Source organism: Scomber scombrus, chromosome 23 (assembly GCF_963691925.1).
Source record: "Scomber scombrus chromosome 23, fScoSco1.1, whole genome shotgun sequence".
NCBI lineage: Eukaryota > Metazoa > Chordata > Actinopteri > Scombriformes > Scombridae > Scomber > Scomber scombrus.
The window spans coordinates 10,454,578-10,473,250 of record NC_084992.1 but is presented as its reverse complement, the minus strand read 5'-3'; the positions used below and the strand labels follow the sequence as shown (position 1 = coordinate 10,473,250).

Sequence of the window (18,673 nt, the reverse complement as noted above, 5' to 3'; positions counted from 1 at the left end):
CACCTGAACTTTTTGGTGCTTAATGGGTACACTTACCCTAACAGCTGAAAACATTCACTAGAAAATTAGACAAGTTTTTAAAATGTAATCAAATGTAATAAGTTAATCAAATTACTTTGATTAAGTAATTGAAATAGTTACATTACTTATTACATCTTAAATCGGACAATTGCACACGCTGCACTTTAATGTCAAATACTCTGCAATATTGGTATTTCATGTATAGGGACAATACTAATAATTTGTGTACAATATTTATATAATATACATATATATTTATTTCACTTTAATCTGTGCAATAAGAATATCACCTCTGGTATATTACCACTCAATACCAATATTACTCTTGCAAATAATGTCACGATTATTTTTATTACATATTTTTACTATTATTGTTCTTATTGTTTTTGTACTTATTATTTATTGTTATTTATTATTTTCGTATTGTTACTCTTATACTCTATTTTACTGTACACTTTGCTGCTGTAACAATGCAAATTGTGGGACTAATAAAGGAATATTTTATCTTATCTTATCTTATACCAGTCCATCAATTAATGTGTAAAGATGTCTCTCCACGGAAGCATTTTGAGTACGGACTACTCCCACTTCCGGCGTCACTGATAAAAGCCTATTTCCTCTGTGCTAAAAGTTACTAGCTTTGTGTTATTTCCGTACAAAGAGATGCATGTTTTCCATCAGCACAAAAACACTACAGCCTTTGGTCTAACACTCATCTCTTAACTCGGTGTGGTGTTGTGCTCCTGTGAAGGCTGCTCCTCCTCTGAAGGCTGTTGCTCCTCTGAAATAGCTCCATAAAGATGGCGGAGGACGAGAAGAGCAGCGAGCCTGTGAAAGAGAAAAACGAGCTGCAAATCATGAAGGTAATTCCTACCTTAAAAATCTCACGTGTCTACTAAAATACAACATGTGTGTGTGTATGTGTGGTTATTTGTCATGCTCTGTTTTTTCTTGACTTCTTACACAGTCGGTTTCATGGGTCTCCTCTTTTAGTTTGGACATCTCGTTACTATAACAACTGCCTGCAACTGTCAAACCTTTTAATTTTAATCTTATTCACTCATATATATGTCTGACGCTATTTTGTGTAGAATGGCTTTATTGCCTTTATTGTTTCTGCGTAAACTACCTTTTAAAATAATTTAAAGTGTGCACAGTTTGCTTGCATTCATCCTTCTTGCTGAGTCACTAGATTGTCAGGTAGCTTGAGGACATTTAATGCAGCAGAGATGCTCTAATGCTTCCTCTGCAGTCATGAGCATGTTTTATTAAGCTGTGTAGACCGACAGGGTGCAAAATTGATTTTTTCTTTTGTCCACTAGCCAAATGACTAGTTAATGTTGAAATATTGACAGCCACTGAGTAGATTACTATTGGGGTTTTATGGCTAGTGAGTGAAGCAAATCCATTAGCCACTTGCTTGTTGTACCAGGATTTGGCTGGAGCTAATTGTGTGCTCTTGTTAGACGGTTTAAGCCTTTCAAATGTGCAATATATCTCATCTTAACTTTCTTTTATAAGCATCTGTTGGTAGGTGAATGTGAACTGTGTGTGTGTGTGTGTGTGTGTATGATAAATCTTTCTTTTTATGTAGATATCTTGAGTCCAGTTTTAGGCAGTGTACTGAATTTCTTTGTGTATTTGTGACGCTATGACAAAGAAAAAAATGCTTATGATAAAAGGTAAATCTGTGCTTAATTTGTTAACAAGTCAACTGTGATGCTTTTCAGACTCAGAATAAGATTTATTAACATGTAGGTTTGCACATGCAAAGAATTTGCCTTGTCATTGTGGTGTATTACAGTCACAAACATGCATAATCGAAATGAAATGTACACAAAATTACAAAAAATCATCTTAAATAATATGAAAAATTAGACATTTAAAATAAAAATTAGAATATATTTTGAGTGAAAAGAGCTGCAACAGGTTTAAATTTGTATTTTTATTTGTGTATTTTAGTGTATTCTAAGATACCGTCAAACTTGGTTTCATTGTGTTTTTTTTATGCTGGAATTTTCTTGTATTGAGCTCTTAATTAATTTAAAATTAAAATTAAAATATATTCTGAATGATAAGAGCTGCAACAGGCTTACATTTTTATTTATTATTAGTGTATTTTTAGATACCGTCAAACTTTTGTCTTTGTTTCCAATATTTAATTGGCCAAACATAGAATCTCTATCTTGATAAATGTTATGCGATAAGACCAAGACTTCATTATTATATATCTTATTATTATTATTAATTGAGATTTTGTCAATAAACCAAAGCAAACCCAAAACATTCATGACCATTTTACTGAGTTTCAGATTTGAAACAAGAATCATAAAAAACCATTCATCGTCTAGTCCTGATGATGTGCTGTCATACTGGACAATGGTGGCCTAGTTTTTCACCCAATCAGAGTTGCACACCAGGCAGATTTAGCAGAGGGAAAAAAAGGTGCCTTTGGTCTATTTTTAGCCGCTGTCAAGATTTCACAATCCATTTTTCAGCATCTACCCTCCTTCTCTCTGCCCTGCCGTTACAGGAGCTCGTGGATGAGATGTATAACTACAGAGATTGTTACTTTGAGACTCACAGTGTGGAGGAGGCTGGAAGGAAACAGCAGGATGTCGCACAGGAGATGGAAAAGACGCTGAAGAAGCTGGAGGAGAAAGAAGGTGTGTGTGTGTCTTAACTGTACAAAAGCCTATGTATACAGCTTATATGCAGAATATCATCCAATCCCACTTTCTTTCTGATCTCCCGCAGAGCGATTTAAACACAAAGCAGAGTTCCTGCTGCAGAAGGGCAGGTGTCTGAACGTAGCTCCTGATTTCAGCACCGTAGCAGAAGAGTGCCTTTCCCGGGCCGTGAAGCTGGAACCCGGCCTGGTCGAGGGCTGGAACACGCTGGGGGAGCAGTACTGGAAAAAAGGAGATCTTACTGGTGCCAAGAACTGCTTCACTGGTGCCTTGCAACAGGTACATTAAGGACAGAGAGACGGGGGATATGTATTTCACTTGGTCTGTTTCCATCGGGTCCCCTTGGCTTTACACATAGTACATAATTAGACCGTTGGCTTTCTAGATGTTCAGTTCACTCATAATGTTTTGTTTTAAAGGGTTGAAAATGAAGCCTGAGCTGTTCCAAACTAGAACAATCTTGCAAATAGTTTTTCTATTAACATTGAGACATTACAGAAAATCTACTCTCATCATTTTCTATTTCTATATCTACATGCTAAGTCTGTGCCTCATTATATTTTTTTTCTTCCTTCCTCTTTAGAGCAAGAACAAAGTTTCTCTGCGCAACCTGTCCATGGTGCTGAGGCAGCTGCCGGCAGCGAACAGCGATGCACACGGCAAGCAGGTGCTGGAGAGTGTGGACATGGCCCGAAATGCTGTCCAGCTTGACGTCACTGATGGGACGTCCTGGTGTGAGTAGAGCCTCAGGGGTATTTTCTTCTTCATGGGGTGCTGGGTAGAGCTCTTTTAGATCTCTGTAATGAAGGAGCTCTTAGTTATACAGACCCAGAGTTAGATGGAAGTCATAATGCAGATTGTGTTTAAATGTTATTCTTTTTTTACAGATATCCTGGGAAATGCTTACGTGTCGCTGTTTTTCACCTGTGGACAGAATCCACAGCTGTCTCAACAAGCTCTAAGTGCCTATGCACAGTCTGTGAGTAAAAACATGCCGACTTAAACAGTGAACTCGTTTTCAAAAATCCACAAAAAAAGGTACAAATTCATGTTTGATTCTTCTCTTTTTATCCCCTTTTATAGGAGAAGGTGGACAGAGCCGCGTCTTGTTACCCGGAGCTGCATTTCAACCGGGCCACGCTGTTCCAGTACGAGGAGATGTACGGTTCGGCGCTCGGCGGCTACAGCCGAGCGGCAGCACTCGACCCGGGCTGGGAGGAGCCTCCGGAGAGGGAGAGGCAGCTGCTGGAGTACCTGGGGAAAGTCACAGAACTCATACAGAACAAGGTGAGTTACTGCTGCCAGTGTCAGGACAAGATATGCGTGAAAACTCATTCTTTTATCGCACTTTTTTTATTCAATAAAAGCAAAATATAAAGAATACTATGTTTTAACTAAATGTATTTAATAGATTGTATTGTTTTTTTACCTAATTTGGGAGCAAATAAATGGAGAAATGGATAAAAGCATTTGAAATCTTCTCTAGTAGCCTAAAACTAAGGATTATTTTCATTCTGCATTGACTTCTAGATTATTTCTAAATAGAATACAGTGAAACATGAAATTTGGGGGAGAACGTACAGAAATTGTTGTTGCATGTAACTAAAAGAGAAATGAAACTAAAGACCAAAATCAAAAAGGGTAGAGGCTGGGGTAGGGGAGGTGAAAGAAAAGGGCAAGTGGCTAATCTCCCCGACGATCTCAGTCCGCTCAACAGGCTCCTGCAACTAGACGCCAAGGAGTCCGAAACAAAGAGAGTCATCACAAAGTTCAAACTAAATTATGGTTACAGAAATAATGTAGCTGGTCCCTGCAGTCAAATCTGGAACAAAGTTATGGGAAAATTCAATATAGCAAATTGCATTTCAGTAAAGAGGGAACATGCAGTTACATAAAGGAGATGGATAAAATGCTGTCATTAAAAATAAAGATACACTCCTGAACTTTTTAAGAAGGAAATATCATGTAAGAAGTGAACGTGTATTATACTTTTATCATCTCCTTTTGTTTTTCCTGTCATTTTTATTTATGTCAGCATCATAGAATACGTATATTAATACATTTCTTCTAATAAAATGTAATTTTTTTTAGCATGTTTGCTAGTATTAATATTTGTAGTAATAATTATTGTATATAAACTAATACTATCAAGATGTTAGGATCCTGTTTTTGACCACAAGGTGGCAGCAAAGTCCTGCCCTGTTGTTCGATTAGCCTCTTACATCCAGTCTGTGCCTCTCTTCAGGGGAAGGTGAAGGCGCGTCGGTTACGGACGATGCTCTCTAACCTCAACACGTCGGCTCTGGGTCCCTGCTCCTCCCCTCAGTTTCGTTCTCCGACGGGCCGCGTGGGCAGCCTGGAGCCCCGAACTCTGTCGTCCCTCACGCACGGCCACAACGCCGGGGTGGCCGCCCTGGGCAAGGTGGTGTTCAGTCTGGCCTCGGAGGGTCGCATGGCTTTGTAAGTGCACTTAATCCTCGTGCAGTTTGCTTCAGTTTTGTTGTGAATTTCGGAGCGGTGTTGTAAAATCTTACTCGTTTTTCTCCCAGTACATTCGGCATGGTGGACAGCGAGGAGACATGCATAGTGGTGATGGTGTACAACACGGCAGACAGCTGGGGCGTCCTCATAGGAGACACTGTAGTCATTCCTGAACCTCAGGTCAAACGACACAGTATAACACATAAAGATAAGGTCAGTGTTCGTGTGGCGGTAAATATTTGAGCGTCTTTGAGTCCCAGTTCTTATTATAATGTTGTGTAATTTTTCTTTTTTCTTCCTTTTCTAGTCGTTTGACTTCAAAAGTATTCGAGTGGACTCTCCTCTGCTCACTATTGTGAACGGCAAAAGACAAAATGCCCAAAGTCAAATCGCTGCCTCTGTCAGCTACAAGCCTCAGAGCGAATGAGCACGAAGCAAAGAGGACCAAGCTTGGATGCTGGATGTGGAAGAAGAGTATGGATAATTTTTTGGGTGTATGAAGATTCCAAAGTTTGTGCCTGTTTCATTTTGTTTTGTACATACTGGTCTACATGTTACATTGTCTTTAGAGACACAGTTTGTTAATATTTATAAATAATTCCTTCTTTTTTTAAAAAAAATTCTGTTGTTGTGTGAGCGAAATGAGTTATTTTGTAAATGATGAACAAACCTGTGATGACTTCAGTTTAGCCAGAGAAAAGAAAAAAATCCTCTTATACCTCAAATGGTGCTGTGTCGATTCTCAAAGTGAGGTTTGGAGGGAGAGAAAAAAATGTTTAAATTCATAGTTTTGGTGTTTTATTCATTCAACAATCAGCAAAATGGACGAAATGTTTAAGGACTATTTCTATCAAACGTCTCTTTTTTTTCCTTCACTGGTGCAAAAGACGTTGTCGGATGTTTGTGGTCTCAAACAACTTGTTGTGCTGCGTATTCAACACACTGTTTAAAATTGTACAGTATTTATGATTTCCTTTCAGTAAGTCTTAACGCAATCATTCCTGATCACATCCAGAGACAGGAATGACTTTATGGGCCTTTTTACACAGCAGACATGTTGACACGTCATATTAGGAGAAGTGCAGGTGTTACTAATGACATTAACAATGTCTCCTTATATTAAAGTATCTGAATGAAGAAAAGTAAATTCTGCCATCATTAATTTTTACTACTTACATCTGCACTTTTCCTACTGTTGCATGTTAAAAGGTCCTCTGTGAAAAAGGTTACCAGGTGTTACTGTTGTTTTTAAAACAAAACAAATCTGTACAAAAGACACTTTCTGTTGCGGTTTGGGTTAACAAGCTTCTTTGGTTGTTTGCTGTGAAGTAGCAAAATTCACATTACACACAATATCCAATCCACCCTTCACTGTTTCTCCTGCTATCTGCAATCAACAGCCCAGATTGCTGCAAATCTGTCAATTTAAACTTGTTCTGCTGTTTACAATGCTGCAAATCAAATTACAACCTATATTTAGTGAGTTCAGTAACATGTACAGTATTTACCATGTAAGGAAAATGTGATTTTTTTTTTTTTTTTTTTTAAAGCTGATCTGATGTGGCAATAACACCACCAACCTTTTGATGTCACACTGTGTTGTCCTTTGGTTTTCTTCACTCCAGTTAGAGTTAAACTGTCCATGACTAGAAAAAACCTTTTGTATATTTCAAATGTTAATAACACATGAAATTACTGACAGGAAAAAAAACTTTAAGGGCTGAATTCTACAGTGATGTCTTAAATGTTTTATTTCTTTAAATCTGTCTGTTTTTGACAAGGAGCAGGTGATGCTTACTCATTTTTGGCTTATCGGATACAGTCTACATTAACAGAACAGTTTTCTGTGTAAACAAAGTCTTAATGTTGTATTTACATTGGTCTAATACTTGGATAAAGAGCAGGACTGAAGATTCAAATTGGCTTTCACTGCCGGTTGTAGCCTAGTATTTGTTATTACTGGCCAAAAACACATTTAGGTCTGGAAACGACCAACACTATAAGATGCCTCCAGGCAACACCTCCAACTTAAATATTGAATCAAGAGAACATTTTGTTATAACATATACGAATAAATGCAGTTAAGCTGATGCTCCTCATCCACTGTGAAACCTGTGCCTGTCTCAGTGCTTCTTGGTGAAGGCTCGGCCTTTGTCTCTGGTGGGGGAGCTGAACTGGAAGAAGGTCTTGGCTCCGTCAGCCTCCAGGCAGGAGAAGAATCGGCTGTCCCCGGCGTGGTTCACCGAGAGAAACTGAGGGCTCTTCTGGGGAGTCGCCTGCCGAACCACCCCTGGGTGACACACGGGAGGTTGACGGATGTCCCTCATTGTTAGACAGAGTAAAATTCCCTTACATAGACAGTCAGCTCATTAGTCCCAGTGTTACTTCTTGATGAGTGTCTCTTATCAGCAGAACACCCACAGATGTGTCGCCCTTTGTGCTGTTTAACATCATACTTGCTGAGTTTACTTCCTTTACTCATTAATCAACGTGGGCACGACTCAAATGTGACAACTGATCTTATTAAAGCTTTAAATTCTTCAGCCAAGGGCAAACAAACTCCTCACATTATCTTTTTTAATCTCAACTAAATGAATGTGATATTTTTGCAGCTTACTATTATTTTCATTATTAGTTAATCTGCCATTTTTTTTCTCAATTTATTGGTCTATAAATATACATGAAAATGGCCAATTTCCCAAAGGTAATTTTACCTGATCAAGAGTCCAAAACCCCCCCAACTTAACTTAACTTACCATCATTGAAGAGTTAAAAAAACAGTAAACATTCACATTTGAGAGGGTTGATCCAAAGAAATGTGTAGCAAAAAATTGTAGCAAATTGATTGTAGAACTGATTAATTGACTAATAATAATAACAGTTTATGTATTTTCTTAACTTGTTTCGTAGTTAAATATATCTGTACTCTAACACATTTGAAACCCTGAAAACATTTAGATTGATGTTTCTTTGACAGCAGAAGTTGATCCCCATAACAGAATAATATATGTAATTATAAAATACCATATTTGAAAACATTTCTTTGCTTTACTTCTTTAATCCTGTAAAATGATGCGCACTTAAAAGTTTTTTATCTATCCTTTAATTGTTGCACATTTAAGTTTAGAAAGGCGTTAACCTGAGATCAAATTATTGTTCTTACCGGTGCTGAAGTCATAATGTCCTGGATGTGGCGGGGTGTCTCTGTCCCCGACACCCACCACCATATTACGCAGCCTCAGAGAGTCGTACAGCCCCTGTAGTTTCTGGTACTGCCTGTTCCTCTCCATCAGCCTCTCAGACACCTCGCTGTACTTCCTCTTATACTCCTCCATCACCTGGCGGAAGAAAGATTTTCCTGATTTCGAAAGTTGACATCTAACATCACATATCCTGTACTGACGTGTTTTTAATAGTTTACTGGCCAAATTTGAACTTTTTTGTGGATATTTGTGGAGATGAAGACATTCTGCATTGACCTTTTGTATATGAGGTTCACTGCTCCTATTTCTTTCTCTATCATCTAATGTCAAGAAAAGATGTTTCAACACTATTCCTTAGCATGTCAGAGGGTAAACTGAAGCCATTTTACCCAAATTACAATTAAAAAACAACTTAAGCACTTGATAACAGTCTTAGGGACTCATTTCAAACATGAGATTACAAAACTGCACTTGAATTTAAGAGTTGCTGATTACTTTCTTCAGGGAGACAATTTCCCCCCTCATGGCACTGAGCTCCAGTTCTCTGCTCTGGTTCTGCTGGGTCAACACCTTCTCCATCTGCTTCAGCTGCGCCTCGGCCCGTGACAGACTGTACTCTTGATACATGCGTTCCTGATGGACCTGGATACAAAGAGACTGATGAGCTCAGTGTTTTATAGGAAAAGACAACCAGACTGACATAGAAAACAACACACCTTTATCTTCTAGGAGTGTCTGTAAGATTTAATTCTCACTTTGTTCATATACATACAGACCTGATAGCTCCAGAAGGCCAGAGCGCGGGCACTGATGTCCAGGACTACATCTGGTCGCAGACCTGCCAACACCATGGCTTTGTAGTCCTCTGAGGGCGACAGCTCTGTCCTCACAATGTCCAGCTTCCCAGACAGAGCAGAGGAGCAGGCCGGGCAGATTGCAGGAGAGCGGCTGAACTCACCGGACCCGTGCTGATCACAGAAAACGTGTGAGCAGGCTGTGACCCAGGCAAAGCCGTTCAGCTTGGTCCGACACTTTGGGAAATTACACAGGAGCGTGTCATCGCATAGAGACATGGTCATGACTGCAAAAAAGTACAGAAACAGTTCAGCAATGAAGATTAGTGCAGCAGGTATTGTCATAAACTGATGGTAGAGGATTTCACCCATGTTGTACAGTCCTACTGTATGTGATATATTACAGTTTAATATTGATCATAGATGTCATGAATGCTTTAATTTAGACTCCTTATCTTATCAAGTACAGAAATAAAGAGTGAATAATACTTTAGTACTTTTTATAATTGGAGCAGCTCTACTTCTCAGTATTTAAATGTAACATGAAGAGCTGCAATAAGCTATATATTTACAAAGATAGTTTCATTACATTTTAATAAAGCCTACAACTTCCCTGAATAATTAAGGCCCACTGGATCAACATATCTGTTTATATGTTTTCTGGAGGTGTGTTTGCTAATTTAGTTAGTAAAAACAAACAGTAATGCTCCTGTTTGTGCTGGCAGCTCTTTAATAGTGAATAAATAAAGGACCGCACTGCACAGTGAATCTGGTTGCTAGGTTAAATCTCCCCTAGCAACCACCTGATATAACTTTACCTCATATTCAATGTTTCGTGCAATTTTAACCCGTTTCAAAGTGTCAATTAGGAAAATGCTAAGTAAGAAATATTTGTTAGCGTTATATATTTCATAACTATCATAAATGTGTTAAATGACGTAGTTGTTAACTTTAACTGCCATTAATGCTAACTAGCATTAGCTCCCAGTCTTCTTGTCTACTCAGGCTAATTATATGTTAATATCGGCTATCTTTTCTTCAACTGCCGTTTTAAAAACATATTTGACTACTAAAACTACTTTTTTTTTCTCTGTTAAACTCGAAACTGACACTTTAACTATAACAGGGGAGCGCATTTGTGTCCTTATTAATTGTAAATTTCAGCAGGTACGCAACTTACCAGTTGAGGCTTCTCTCGCCAGGTGGCAATAGGTGACGCTTAATCAGCCCTGTAATGTGATTGCCTGATTTAAACTCGTATGATACGTCATTAATTGTATAATTGATATCATAACAGTAATAATAAAGAAAACAGTATCCTAAATTATCCAGCAATTAACAATTTGTAATTAATCTGCTCATTATTTTAATCAACTTCTACATTCATAAATTGAAATTATTGAATAAATTACTATCCTATTCGACTTTTAACAAACTGACCTAAACATTATTTTAAAACTCTATAAGTCTAAAAACCTGTAATCAAAAATTAACCAAAATGCAAACGCCTCAACTTTTTTTTATCTGATTAATTAAACTTCTTTTGTGTGTTCATATATGGTGTTATTTTTATTGTGTGTTACTGTATTATGTTTTTACTCACTGCTCACATGAAAATGACATGACATGACACTGATTGTTTTTGTTTTGTTTTTTTGTTTTGTATGTTCTTTCCTATGACACAAATCCATTGTGACATATCAACAAGTTGTTTTTTTACGTTAAATTTGGACAGCACTTTTCATTCTTCATTTAAAGTTGTGAATACACGTTTTCAACACTGATAAGAATATTATCAAGGAGAAAATTGACACCTGAAACAGCATTTTGGATTTTGACTCTCCAGCACCATTTTTCTGTTTATTTTCCAGGTGATGCTAATTATCTTGAATGAGGTTAAACAGTTCAATAAACAGCCCAGACTGTAACCTTTTGTAAAAATATAGGAGGCTGTAATTTCCCCCAATTCAAACAATCCCCTATTTTCTTACAAAGTCTCTAAGTGGATATATATGTAGCTTATAATGTGAGACACCTACTTAAATATGGCCCCCCTCTTCCTCCTCCTACACCTCCTCCTCCTACTTTTTTCTCTCTCTCTTTTATCCATTTCTCCACGTGGTACAGGAGTAAAGGCAGGGGGTGAAAGAGGGGCATTGTGCTGTGCAGCAGTGGATCCGGGGATTCAGTGAGAGAGGGGAGATGCTCACTCAACTGTGTCCAGCACGCCATTGTCAAAGATTCCCATCTATTCTCTGCCTTTTAAATAGAGCTCCAGTGTAAGATGCTTTTTTGGGGTGGGGTGGGGTAGGGTGGGGGGTATTATGCGCTTGGTGATAACACACGGAATACATGCATGCATGTGGAATGGCTGTGTGGCCCCACTTGCACACATTGGGCGACTCACTGTTGTAGATAATTGGCCCTATAGAAATCAAAGGGTAGAAATATTGCCTGTGCACTCCTCATCTGGCACAATAACCGCTGGGAAAATGTGGGATTTTTGACTCTTTACCGATGCAGACCACCTGCCACTCCATTATTATTGCTATGATTTCATTATCCACCTTGCTTAGACAGTAGACTAGTACACCTGGAGGCTCATAAACGGATGTCACCTGATTCATTAGTAGCCTAACCTGTATAATGCTTATTTTGCGTATATTATTAAACCTTAATTTGGCTCCTGATTATTTGATTTATATCCCAGCAATGATTAAAACATTTATCTTTAACAAATGGCCAATTCTAACGCCCTTTTTAATGTTTTTTAAGCATCCAACGGCTCTGACACCTCATTGTCATGTTTTATTGAAAGTTTATGGCTGCTGTGTGAGTGTGTAAAGAAAAAATAAAGCTGGGGAGAAAGAGAAAGAGAGAACCAGGGAGGCTGTGTGTTACACGCCATTGAAATGCAAATATCATTGAAGAACAAGGAGTGGTTCTGTGTGTGTGTGTGACTGTGTGTGTGTGAGACTGTGTGTGTGTTTGCATGTGTGTGTTACTGTGTGTGTGTGTTCCCCTGTATGTGCATGCAGCGGGGCAGCAGTGGGAGAGGAGGGGCGCAAATTGGACAAGTTTTTTGGGGGAGAGGAGACTTTAGAAAACAGCCACACACACGCACTCACGGCAGCTTCACATGACACGACGCAGACCTGCGGATTTCCAAAACACCTCTGCCCTCCTTTTTTTACCTTCTTCCACGGAAAACGGCTCTCTTCATCATTTACAACTGCTTCTACGCTATTTTTTCTACTAAATATCCATTTAACCTAAGAACTTGCGGGAACTGCAAGACTTTTTTTTATTGTTTTTATTGTTGATGGTTGGATGGTTTCAGGAGCGCGTCCAAGTGCGCAAAAACGTGCCTGGTGCCATTCAATCGACTGATGCCCCCCTCTCTGTCTGACTCGCCGTGAATCATGTCACGCCGGAAGCAGAAGCGACCCCAGCATCTCGTTAATGCGGATCCGGGGGGCCCAAGGCTGCTATCTCACGGTGAGAAAACATCTTTATGAGTGTGCATGGCATGCGTTTGTGACTTGAATTTCTTGAGAGAGAGAGTGAATGAGAGAGAGAAAGCATCCACCCTGCAACACATTGCCAAATGTTGCTCTTCTTTGCATGTTGAATTTTACTCACAAAGTTCGAAAACTTAAAAAAAAAAAAAAAAACTTAACAAAAGCAAAAGTTTGGATTTAGAGTGAAATCTTTTATGTGTATTGTGTGGTTTCTCTTTGATTGCTGTGGTTTTTTTTCAGTCACTTAAACATGCATGGCCACATTCCATCAAACACACCTGATTTAACAGACTAAAAAGTTTAAGGTCTAAGTTTGTCAACTGTAGAAACCCCTCCTGCTTAGTCATTCACTGTAATGGGCCCCACTAAATGGAGGCCTTAGGCACTTTGGTCGGGGCCAATAAACTTGTCCCTGTGAAGTGAATAGAGAAGGATTAACTAACATACATCTGTGGCCATTTTCATGTGCTGGTTCATCCTCTAGGAAACCAACAGGCTGCTCAGCGCTGACTGCTGGAGGTCTTTGATTAGTATAGAGCACTCTCTTATTTGTTAACAATAAGGTGCATGGGTTTGGGGGAAGGGAAGGCAGTGTTTTTGGTAAAGATTAATCTTCCACCCTTCTATTCTCTCCTTCTTTTGCTCTTCATCCTTGCTATTCTTCTTTATGTTCCCCTCTTCCCCCCATTTTCTACTTTCTCATTACTTCCCTCCCCCTTTCTTTCTCCCTCTTTCTCGCCCCCCAGCCCTATTGACTGTATACTCCTACAGAGTTGGGAGGAAGGGGGGTGGGGGGTGTCAGATGGATCAAAAAAAGATTGAGAGGTGATAGAGAGATTGCTTTCGCAGTTATATACTGGGTGATCACTGATCACTTAAAGTGCATGCACCTTTGAATCTCTCCAGGTAAACTTCCACAAATGAAAGTCGGATTTCAGATTGTGCATTATTTATTTATATTCATCCTGCAGGATCAGCTTTGTTTATAAGTCACTGGGGAGGAATTTCACTGAGGTACAGTCTTTCATTCCATCACTATATCTCTCCAGGAGGGAATAGTTAGTTTGTCTCTCCATTGTTGTTACCCTCCCCCTTCTTTCTTTTTACTCTTTCTCACTCTGTGCTCAAGATTTTGAAAGAATTTGACCCCTGAGAGGCAGAGGTCAGATTAGTTGACCAATCAGAGTGTCTGGACAGTGCCCAGAACCCTTAGCATGGCCTGACCCTTGACCTCCACTGTGACGTAAGGGGGGAAGGGTGAATAGGGAGATGAAAGACGTAACTGCTGAGGGGAGGGGGTGGGTTAAGAGGGGTTATGGGTTGTCTTGGTGATGCTCATTGTCCTCTAAAATGTGTTGCCATAGCAGCAAGGTGGTCTGTAAGCTTTTTTGTGTGTGCAAGATGTTTGAGGAGTTTTGCTCCGTAGAGCACAGATTGAGACAAGACATTACAAAGACTCATAGACTGCAGAGTTCTCCCACTTGTTTATTTGCTTGTTCAAGGCAATTTCCTCATAGGCATTTCTTTTGAAGTTGTAATGGGATATTTTGGCATGCACACAAATTGGCAAACAAAAATTGTAAACAATAAGTGGAAGCAATGACATTAAAAACACTTTGTAACTGAAGCAGAACATTTGAATTAATTTACATACCTGGATATTCAGGCTGATATTGGAGACTACAAAAAAACACTCACTGTGATTGTTCAGTTCGTTAAAAGTTGTTTCTTCTTTTTTATGTCAATCCTCAGATGATCACCTGGGCATGAAGTCACCATCCACATCTCTTGGCTCAGAAGTGACCTCATCAGGATCTTCCTCTTCATCCCCCACCTCTCTCCAAGACTGCCAGCCTCCTCTGGCCCCTCGCCCATCCCCCGGTGGGCTCCACGCGCCCTCCTTACCCAGCGAGAGCTCGCCTCCTCCCCACTGGCCAAGCCACATCGCCCCCTTCACCACCTCCCTCCCCAATACCCACTCTTCCCTTTCCCCAGACTTTCCTCACCCGTCGCTGTCTTCCCAGACTCACTCACCTCCTCCCCTGGGTCAAACCTCAGGCTCCCACACTCTGTCTCATCAAGGAAATTCTCACTCCACCATGACCTCCCCACCAATGGGCAGTTCAGCCACCACCACTACCTCCTCCTCCTCTTCCACCTCCTCATCCTGTGTGCCACCCCACCGTGACAGCTCCAGCCCAGGCCAACTACAGGCCTCCAGCTCTCCAGGACAGCAGGGACAGATCCAGGTGTCTCCAACCCTGGCGGTACTTTTGGAGGAGCTTAGGGTTTTACAGCAGAGGCAAATCCACCAGATGCAAATAACAGAGGAAATCTGCAGGCATGTTCTACGGCTTGGAGGGGCTGTCTTTGGCCAAGATAGTAACACACAGGCTAGTGGTGCTGACAGCAACCAGAAAACTGCAGGGGTAGTATCTTCACCATCACCGACACACCCCTCTACTGCCACTCCAGTAACTACGGCGCCATCGCTTTTGAGCAGCCTTCCCTCTTCACTCTTTCCCCAGCCACTCATCTCCAAATCAGGAGCTTCACATGGTAATGGCAGCAGGGTGCCATCCTCCTCATCCTCGTCTTCCTCATGTCTTTCATCCACTATCAGCTCCTCTGTTGCATCCTTACACCCGCTGTCTTTGTCACTGGGGCTACCACCACGCTACCTCCATGAGAAATCATCCAACACCTCCTCATTTGGTCACAGTAATGGTATCAGTTTCTCTACTCCTCCCCTTCCTCCCACCAGCCATTCCCAGGACCTCCAACCCAGCTCCTCCCTCGGCTCTGCCTCCTCAGCGGGACGCCATCAGCATGTCTGCCGTTTTTGCGGCAAGGTGCTAAGCAGTGATTCATCACTCCAGATCCATCTGAGATCGCACACAGGTGAAAGGCCTTACCAGTGTCCGGTCTGCTTGAGCCGTTTTACAACCAGAGGGAACCTCAAAGCCCATTTCCTGCGACACAGAGAGCAGAACCCAGAGCTGTCTCTCTCACTGCTGCCCCCAGCGCTGACAGAGCAGACACCTGCTCCTGGTGCCATCCAGAGAAGAAGAAAAAGGCGGGCTGATGATGATGAGCCATTTAATGGAGTGAAAGGCATGACAGAGAACATGGCTTTGGGATTCTTGTCTGGTGCGTCCACTCGCCCCTCACCTTCCTCTCTACCTCTGCCCCCCTCAGTGGACATGGCGCTGCTGTCCACAGCCCATTCACTTCTACAGCTGAACAGAGCTTCAGCTGCAGCTGCTGCCAGCGCATCTGGCACTGTAATGCCTTCCTCTTCATCCTCATCTTCATCCTCTTCCATGGGCAGTCAGTTCAAAGGAGCAAAGCAGCAGCGATTTGATGAGAATACACCTCCTCACTCAGCCCTCCATACAACCTCTCCATACTCCCAGCTAGCCCACCTTCCTAAGATTCTCTTCCCTGGAGGTACCTCCCCTCACCACCTTGCACTTCTCAGACCTCCAGGCCACCCATCCACCTCTCACCTCTCCTCTCCTCATCAGCTACCCTTCCCCTTCCCACCTTTCCCCAAACCATCAAGCTCATCTCCCTCTTCGTCTTCTCCCAACACCTCTACTCAAACCTCGGACACCTCCAAGTTGCAGCGACTGGTTCAGAAACTTGAAAAGCAACCACAGGGAGGCTCCTCCACCTCCTTACTAAACCCTTCTGAATCTAACGGGGACACACATGGCCATGACCTGAGCACATCCTCCAGTGCCTATCGCAGGGAAATGTTGGCTGCTCTCGGCTTGAGCCCAAGTGCCAATGCTTCAGGTCTACTGACCAGCCATGGAGTCTCAAGATCTAGCACTACAACCACCACAACTACCCCTTCTCTGCCTACTGTTCAGGCTAACCAGTGTGGGGTGTGCCTGCGCGTCCTCAGCTGCCCTAGAGCTCTGCGTTTGCACCAGGCCACACATCTGGGAGAGCGGCCGTTCCCTTGTAAGCTGTGCGGTCGTTCTTTCTCCACCAAGGGCAGCCTCAGGGCCCACCAAGCTACTCACCGTGCAAGACCACCCAACACCCGTGCCATGAACTCCTGCCCACTGTGCCCACGTAAGTTCACGAATGCTTTGGTTCTTCAGCACCACATCCGCTTGCATCTAGGTGGGCAAATACCACCTGATGAAGACCTGACACCTGAAGATGGCGCAGAGACTTCTGTCTTTGATGATAGTGAGCGTGGCTCCATTGGTTCCCCATCTAAAGCCCAACAGCTCCTTCCCCTGGCCTTAACAACTAGCTCCAAGTCTCCAGTTGGTGCTCTTGACTCAGGGTCCACTTCCAAGCAAGCCACAGCTGCTGATGCAACTTCTGTGAAGACAGAAGAATCTGAGGGCTCAACACCCAGTGTTAGCCCACCCCTGACCCGTAATCCCCCCTCAGCGGGAACCGAGGACCCCCTGCATGTGAGAGACAACACACTAATTGATGGTACCCCTGTGAATGGCTCCAAATACTCTGAGGAGGAGACCCACGCTGACCTGGGCAAAGCACCCATAGCTACTTTTAATTCAGCTGTAGTGAATGGAGATTCAGAGGCAGATGACACCCCTCTTTCCCTCTGTGTGTCAAAGCCCGCTGCAGAAAATGATATGCCGCACGGAGCGATTAATAATGATGTCACCTCATCTGAAGAGAATAAAGATTGCTCCACAGAAGAACAAACTACTAGTCCTGATTCTAACCCAAAACCTCCAGGTACAAACCCTTTACCTGCACTCACCCCTCCCGCCACCCCCAAAGCCAGGGTAGAAGCAGAAGAGGCTTGTGGCAGTGTAACCCAGGAACCACAGGAGAGGGATGCTACCCAAAGTAAAGGGATGGGTGAGGCCAGCACACCCAGAGAGCCTTTGCCAGCATTAGACACAGAGAAGGACACTCCAGTTGAGGAGGGTAACAGCGTGCCAGAAGAGCCTTTAGAGGATCCAGAGCCCTCTGTCCCAGCACCAGCAACACATTCCCAGCCTCCTCGTCCAGATAAACCCTACAGCTGCTCCCAGTGTGGAAAGGCATATGCCAGCCGTAGTGGACTGAAGGTAAGAGTTTAAGATATTAAGGATCAACACTGTTCTGGAGTTACAAATTTGTGATGATACAATTTCATGTCAGATTTCATCTTTTTCGACTTGTGAGTAATTTTTTTCTTCTTCTTGTTTCTCCCAACAACAGGGGCACATGAAAACTCACCCTGGAGCGTTGACCAATACCTCCTCCAAGGCTCAAACCAATGACAATGACAATGACATTGCGGAGGATCACAATTCTCTTTCAGCCAATAAGAACCCAGGGGAACAGGAAGAAAAGCAGGGATTGGCTGAATCCCCCGAGAAAGGTGACAGCACAGACCCACCAACAATCAGCGTTGGTTCGGATGAGGCGGGCGAGCCTATGGACACTGCTGTGTAGAAAAAGTTAGTTTTGTTAAATGGCTGCAGTCAGTTTTTAAAGGGTCCTGACAAGGGAATGTATTTTTTTAATAGAATAAGATTTGTTTTCTAGAGTTATTGATTCTAATTCATGTTTACCTTTCATTTTAGGCAGATAGATCTAGTTTGTACTGTAGTAAAATTGCGAGAGATTTGTGAATGTAGTACATGAGTCATCTTAGCTATGTATTTTTGTACTTCAAAGACCACAGTGAGGCCTTATCTTCCACACTTCACAGCATTGTCATGATGAGAATTAATTGTTTGCGCCTTTTTTTGCTGACATTTTTCAGCACATACTGTATAAACAACCAGTATAAGCTGATTTGTAAAAGAGGAGGGTCCAGAAAAAGAAACGTACAAAATGAACTCAATACCAAAACAGGCCAAATTAGTAATGGCCAATGTCTGTAAATATGAGCTGCGGTTACATTTTATGACTTTTTTTGTTACTTTCTTCTTTCCTTTTTTTAATGCGATGCTGCTGAATGCATTTTTCTGATG

General features: G+C 41.8%; 3 protein-coding genes across 3 annotated transcripts; 2 read left to right on the top strand and 1 right to left on the bottom strand.

Moving 5' to 3' along the window:
• Positions 1-635: 635 nt before the first annotated feature.
• On the top strand, positions 636-6,721 carry ttc5 (tetratricopeptide repeat domain 5). Its single transcript, XM_062444815.1, has 9 exons — positions 636-884; positions 2,555-2,687; positions 2,779-2,990; positions 3,295-3,445; positions 3,599-3,690; positions 3,795-3,998; positions 4,957-5,171; positions 5,261-5,405; positions 5,500-6,721. The coding sequence occupies exons 1-9, from the start codon at positions 822-824 to the stop codon at positions 5,617-5,619; spliced, it is 1,335 nt and encodes a 444-aa protein (XP_062300799.1). The 5' UTR covers positions 636-821; the 3' UTR covers positions 5,620-6,721.
• A 594-nt stretch (positions 6,722-7,315) lies between these two features.
• On the bottom strand, positions 7,316-9,471 carry LOC134006053 (E3 ubiquitin-protein ligase CCNB1IP1). The gene is made up of 4 exons (XM_062445117.1): positions 9,172-9,471; positions 8,891-9,037; positions 8,356-8,530; positions 7,316-7,482 (listed from the first exon to the last, which is right to left on the bottom strand). The coding sequence occupies exons 1-4, from the start codon at positions 9,466-9,468 to the stop codon at positions 7,316-7,318; spliced, it is 786 nt and encodes a 261-aa protein (XP_062301101.1). The 5' UTR covers positions 9,469-9,471.
• A 3,140-nt stretch (positions 9,472-12,611) lies between these two features.
• Positions 12,612-18,149, top strand: si:ch211-212k18.5 (sal-like protein 4). Its single transcript, XM_062444456.1, has 3 exons — positions 12,612-12,687; positions 14,463-17,779; positions 17,913-18,149. Exons 1-3 carry the CDS (start codon positions 12,612-12,614, stop codon positions 18,147-18,149), a joined length of 3,630 nt encoding a protein of 1,209 aa, XP_062300440.1.
• Positions 18,150-18,673: the final 524 nt, after the last annotated feature.

What these genes read in the sequence shown, in the direction of transcription:
- ttc5 (XM_062444815.1), top strand. Translation starts at nt 822, where the DNA reads ATGGCGGAGGACGAGAAGAGCAGCGAGCCTGTGAAAGAGAAAAACGAG. An exon ending in GAAGCTGGAGGAGAAAGAAG is followed by an intron (nt 2,688 to 2,778) that starts GTGTGTGTGTGT and finishes GATCTCCCGCAG; the next exon opens with AGCGATTTAAACACAAAGCA. An exon ending in CACTGATGGGACGTCCTGGT is followed by an intron (nt 3,446 to 3,598) that starts GTGAGTAGAGCC and finishes CTTTTTTTACAG; the next exon opens with ATATCCTGGGAAATGCTTAC.
- LOC134006053 (XM_062445117.1), bottom strand. Translation starts at nt 9,468, where the DNA reads ATGTCTCTATGCGATGACACGCTCCTGTGTAATTTCCCAAAGTGTCGG. An exon ending in TGGCCTTCTGGAGCTATCAG is followed by an intron (nt 9,038 to 9,171) that starts GTCTGTATGTAT and finishes CTTTGTATCCAG; the next exon opens with GTCCATCAGGAACGCATGTA. An exon ending in AAATTGTCTCCCTGAAGAAA is followed by an intron (nt 8,531 to 8,890) that starts GTAATCAGCAAC and finishes TTCTTCCGCCAG; the next exon opens with GTGATGGAGGAGTATAAGAG.
- si:ch211-212k18.5 (XM_062444456.1), top strand. Translation starts at nt 12,612, where the DNA reads ATGTCACGCCGGAAGCAGAAGCGACCCCAGCATCTCGTTAATGCGGAT. An exon ending in CCCAAGGCTGCTATCTCACG is followed by an intron (nt 12,688 to 14,462) that starts GTGAGAAAACAT and finishes GTCAATCCTCAG; the next exon opens with ATGATCACCTGGGCATGAAG. An exon ending in CCAGCCGTAGTGGACTGAAG is followed by an intron (nt 17,780 to 17,912) that starts GTAAGAGTTTAA and finishes TCCCAACAACAG; the next exon opens with GGGCACATGAAAACTCACCC.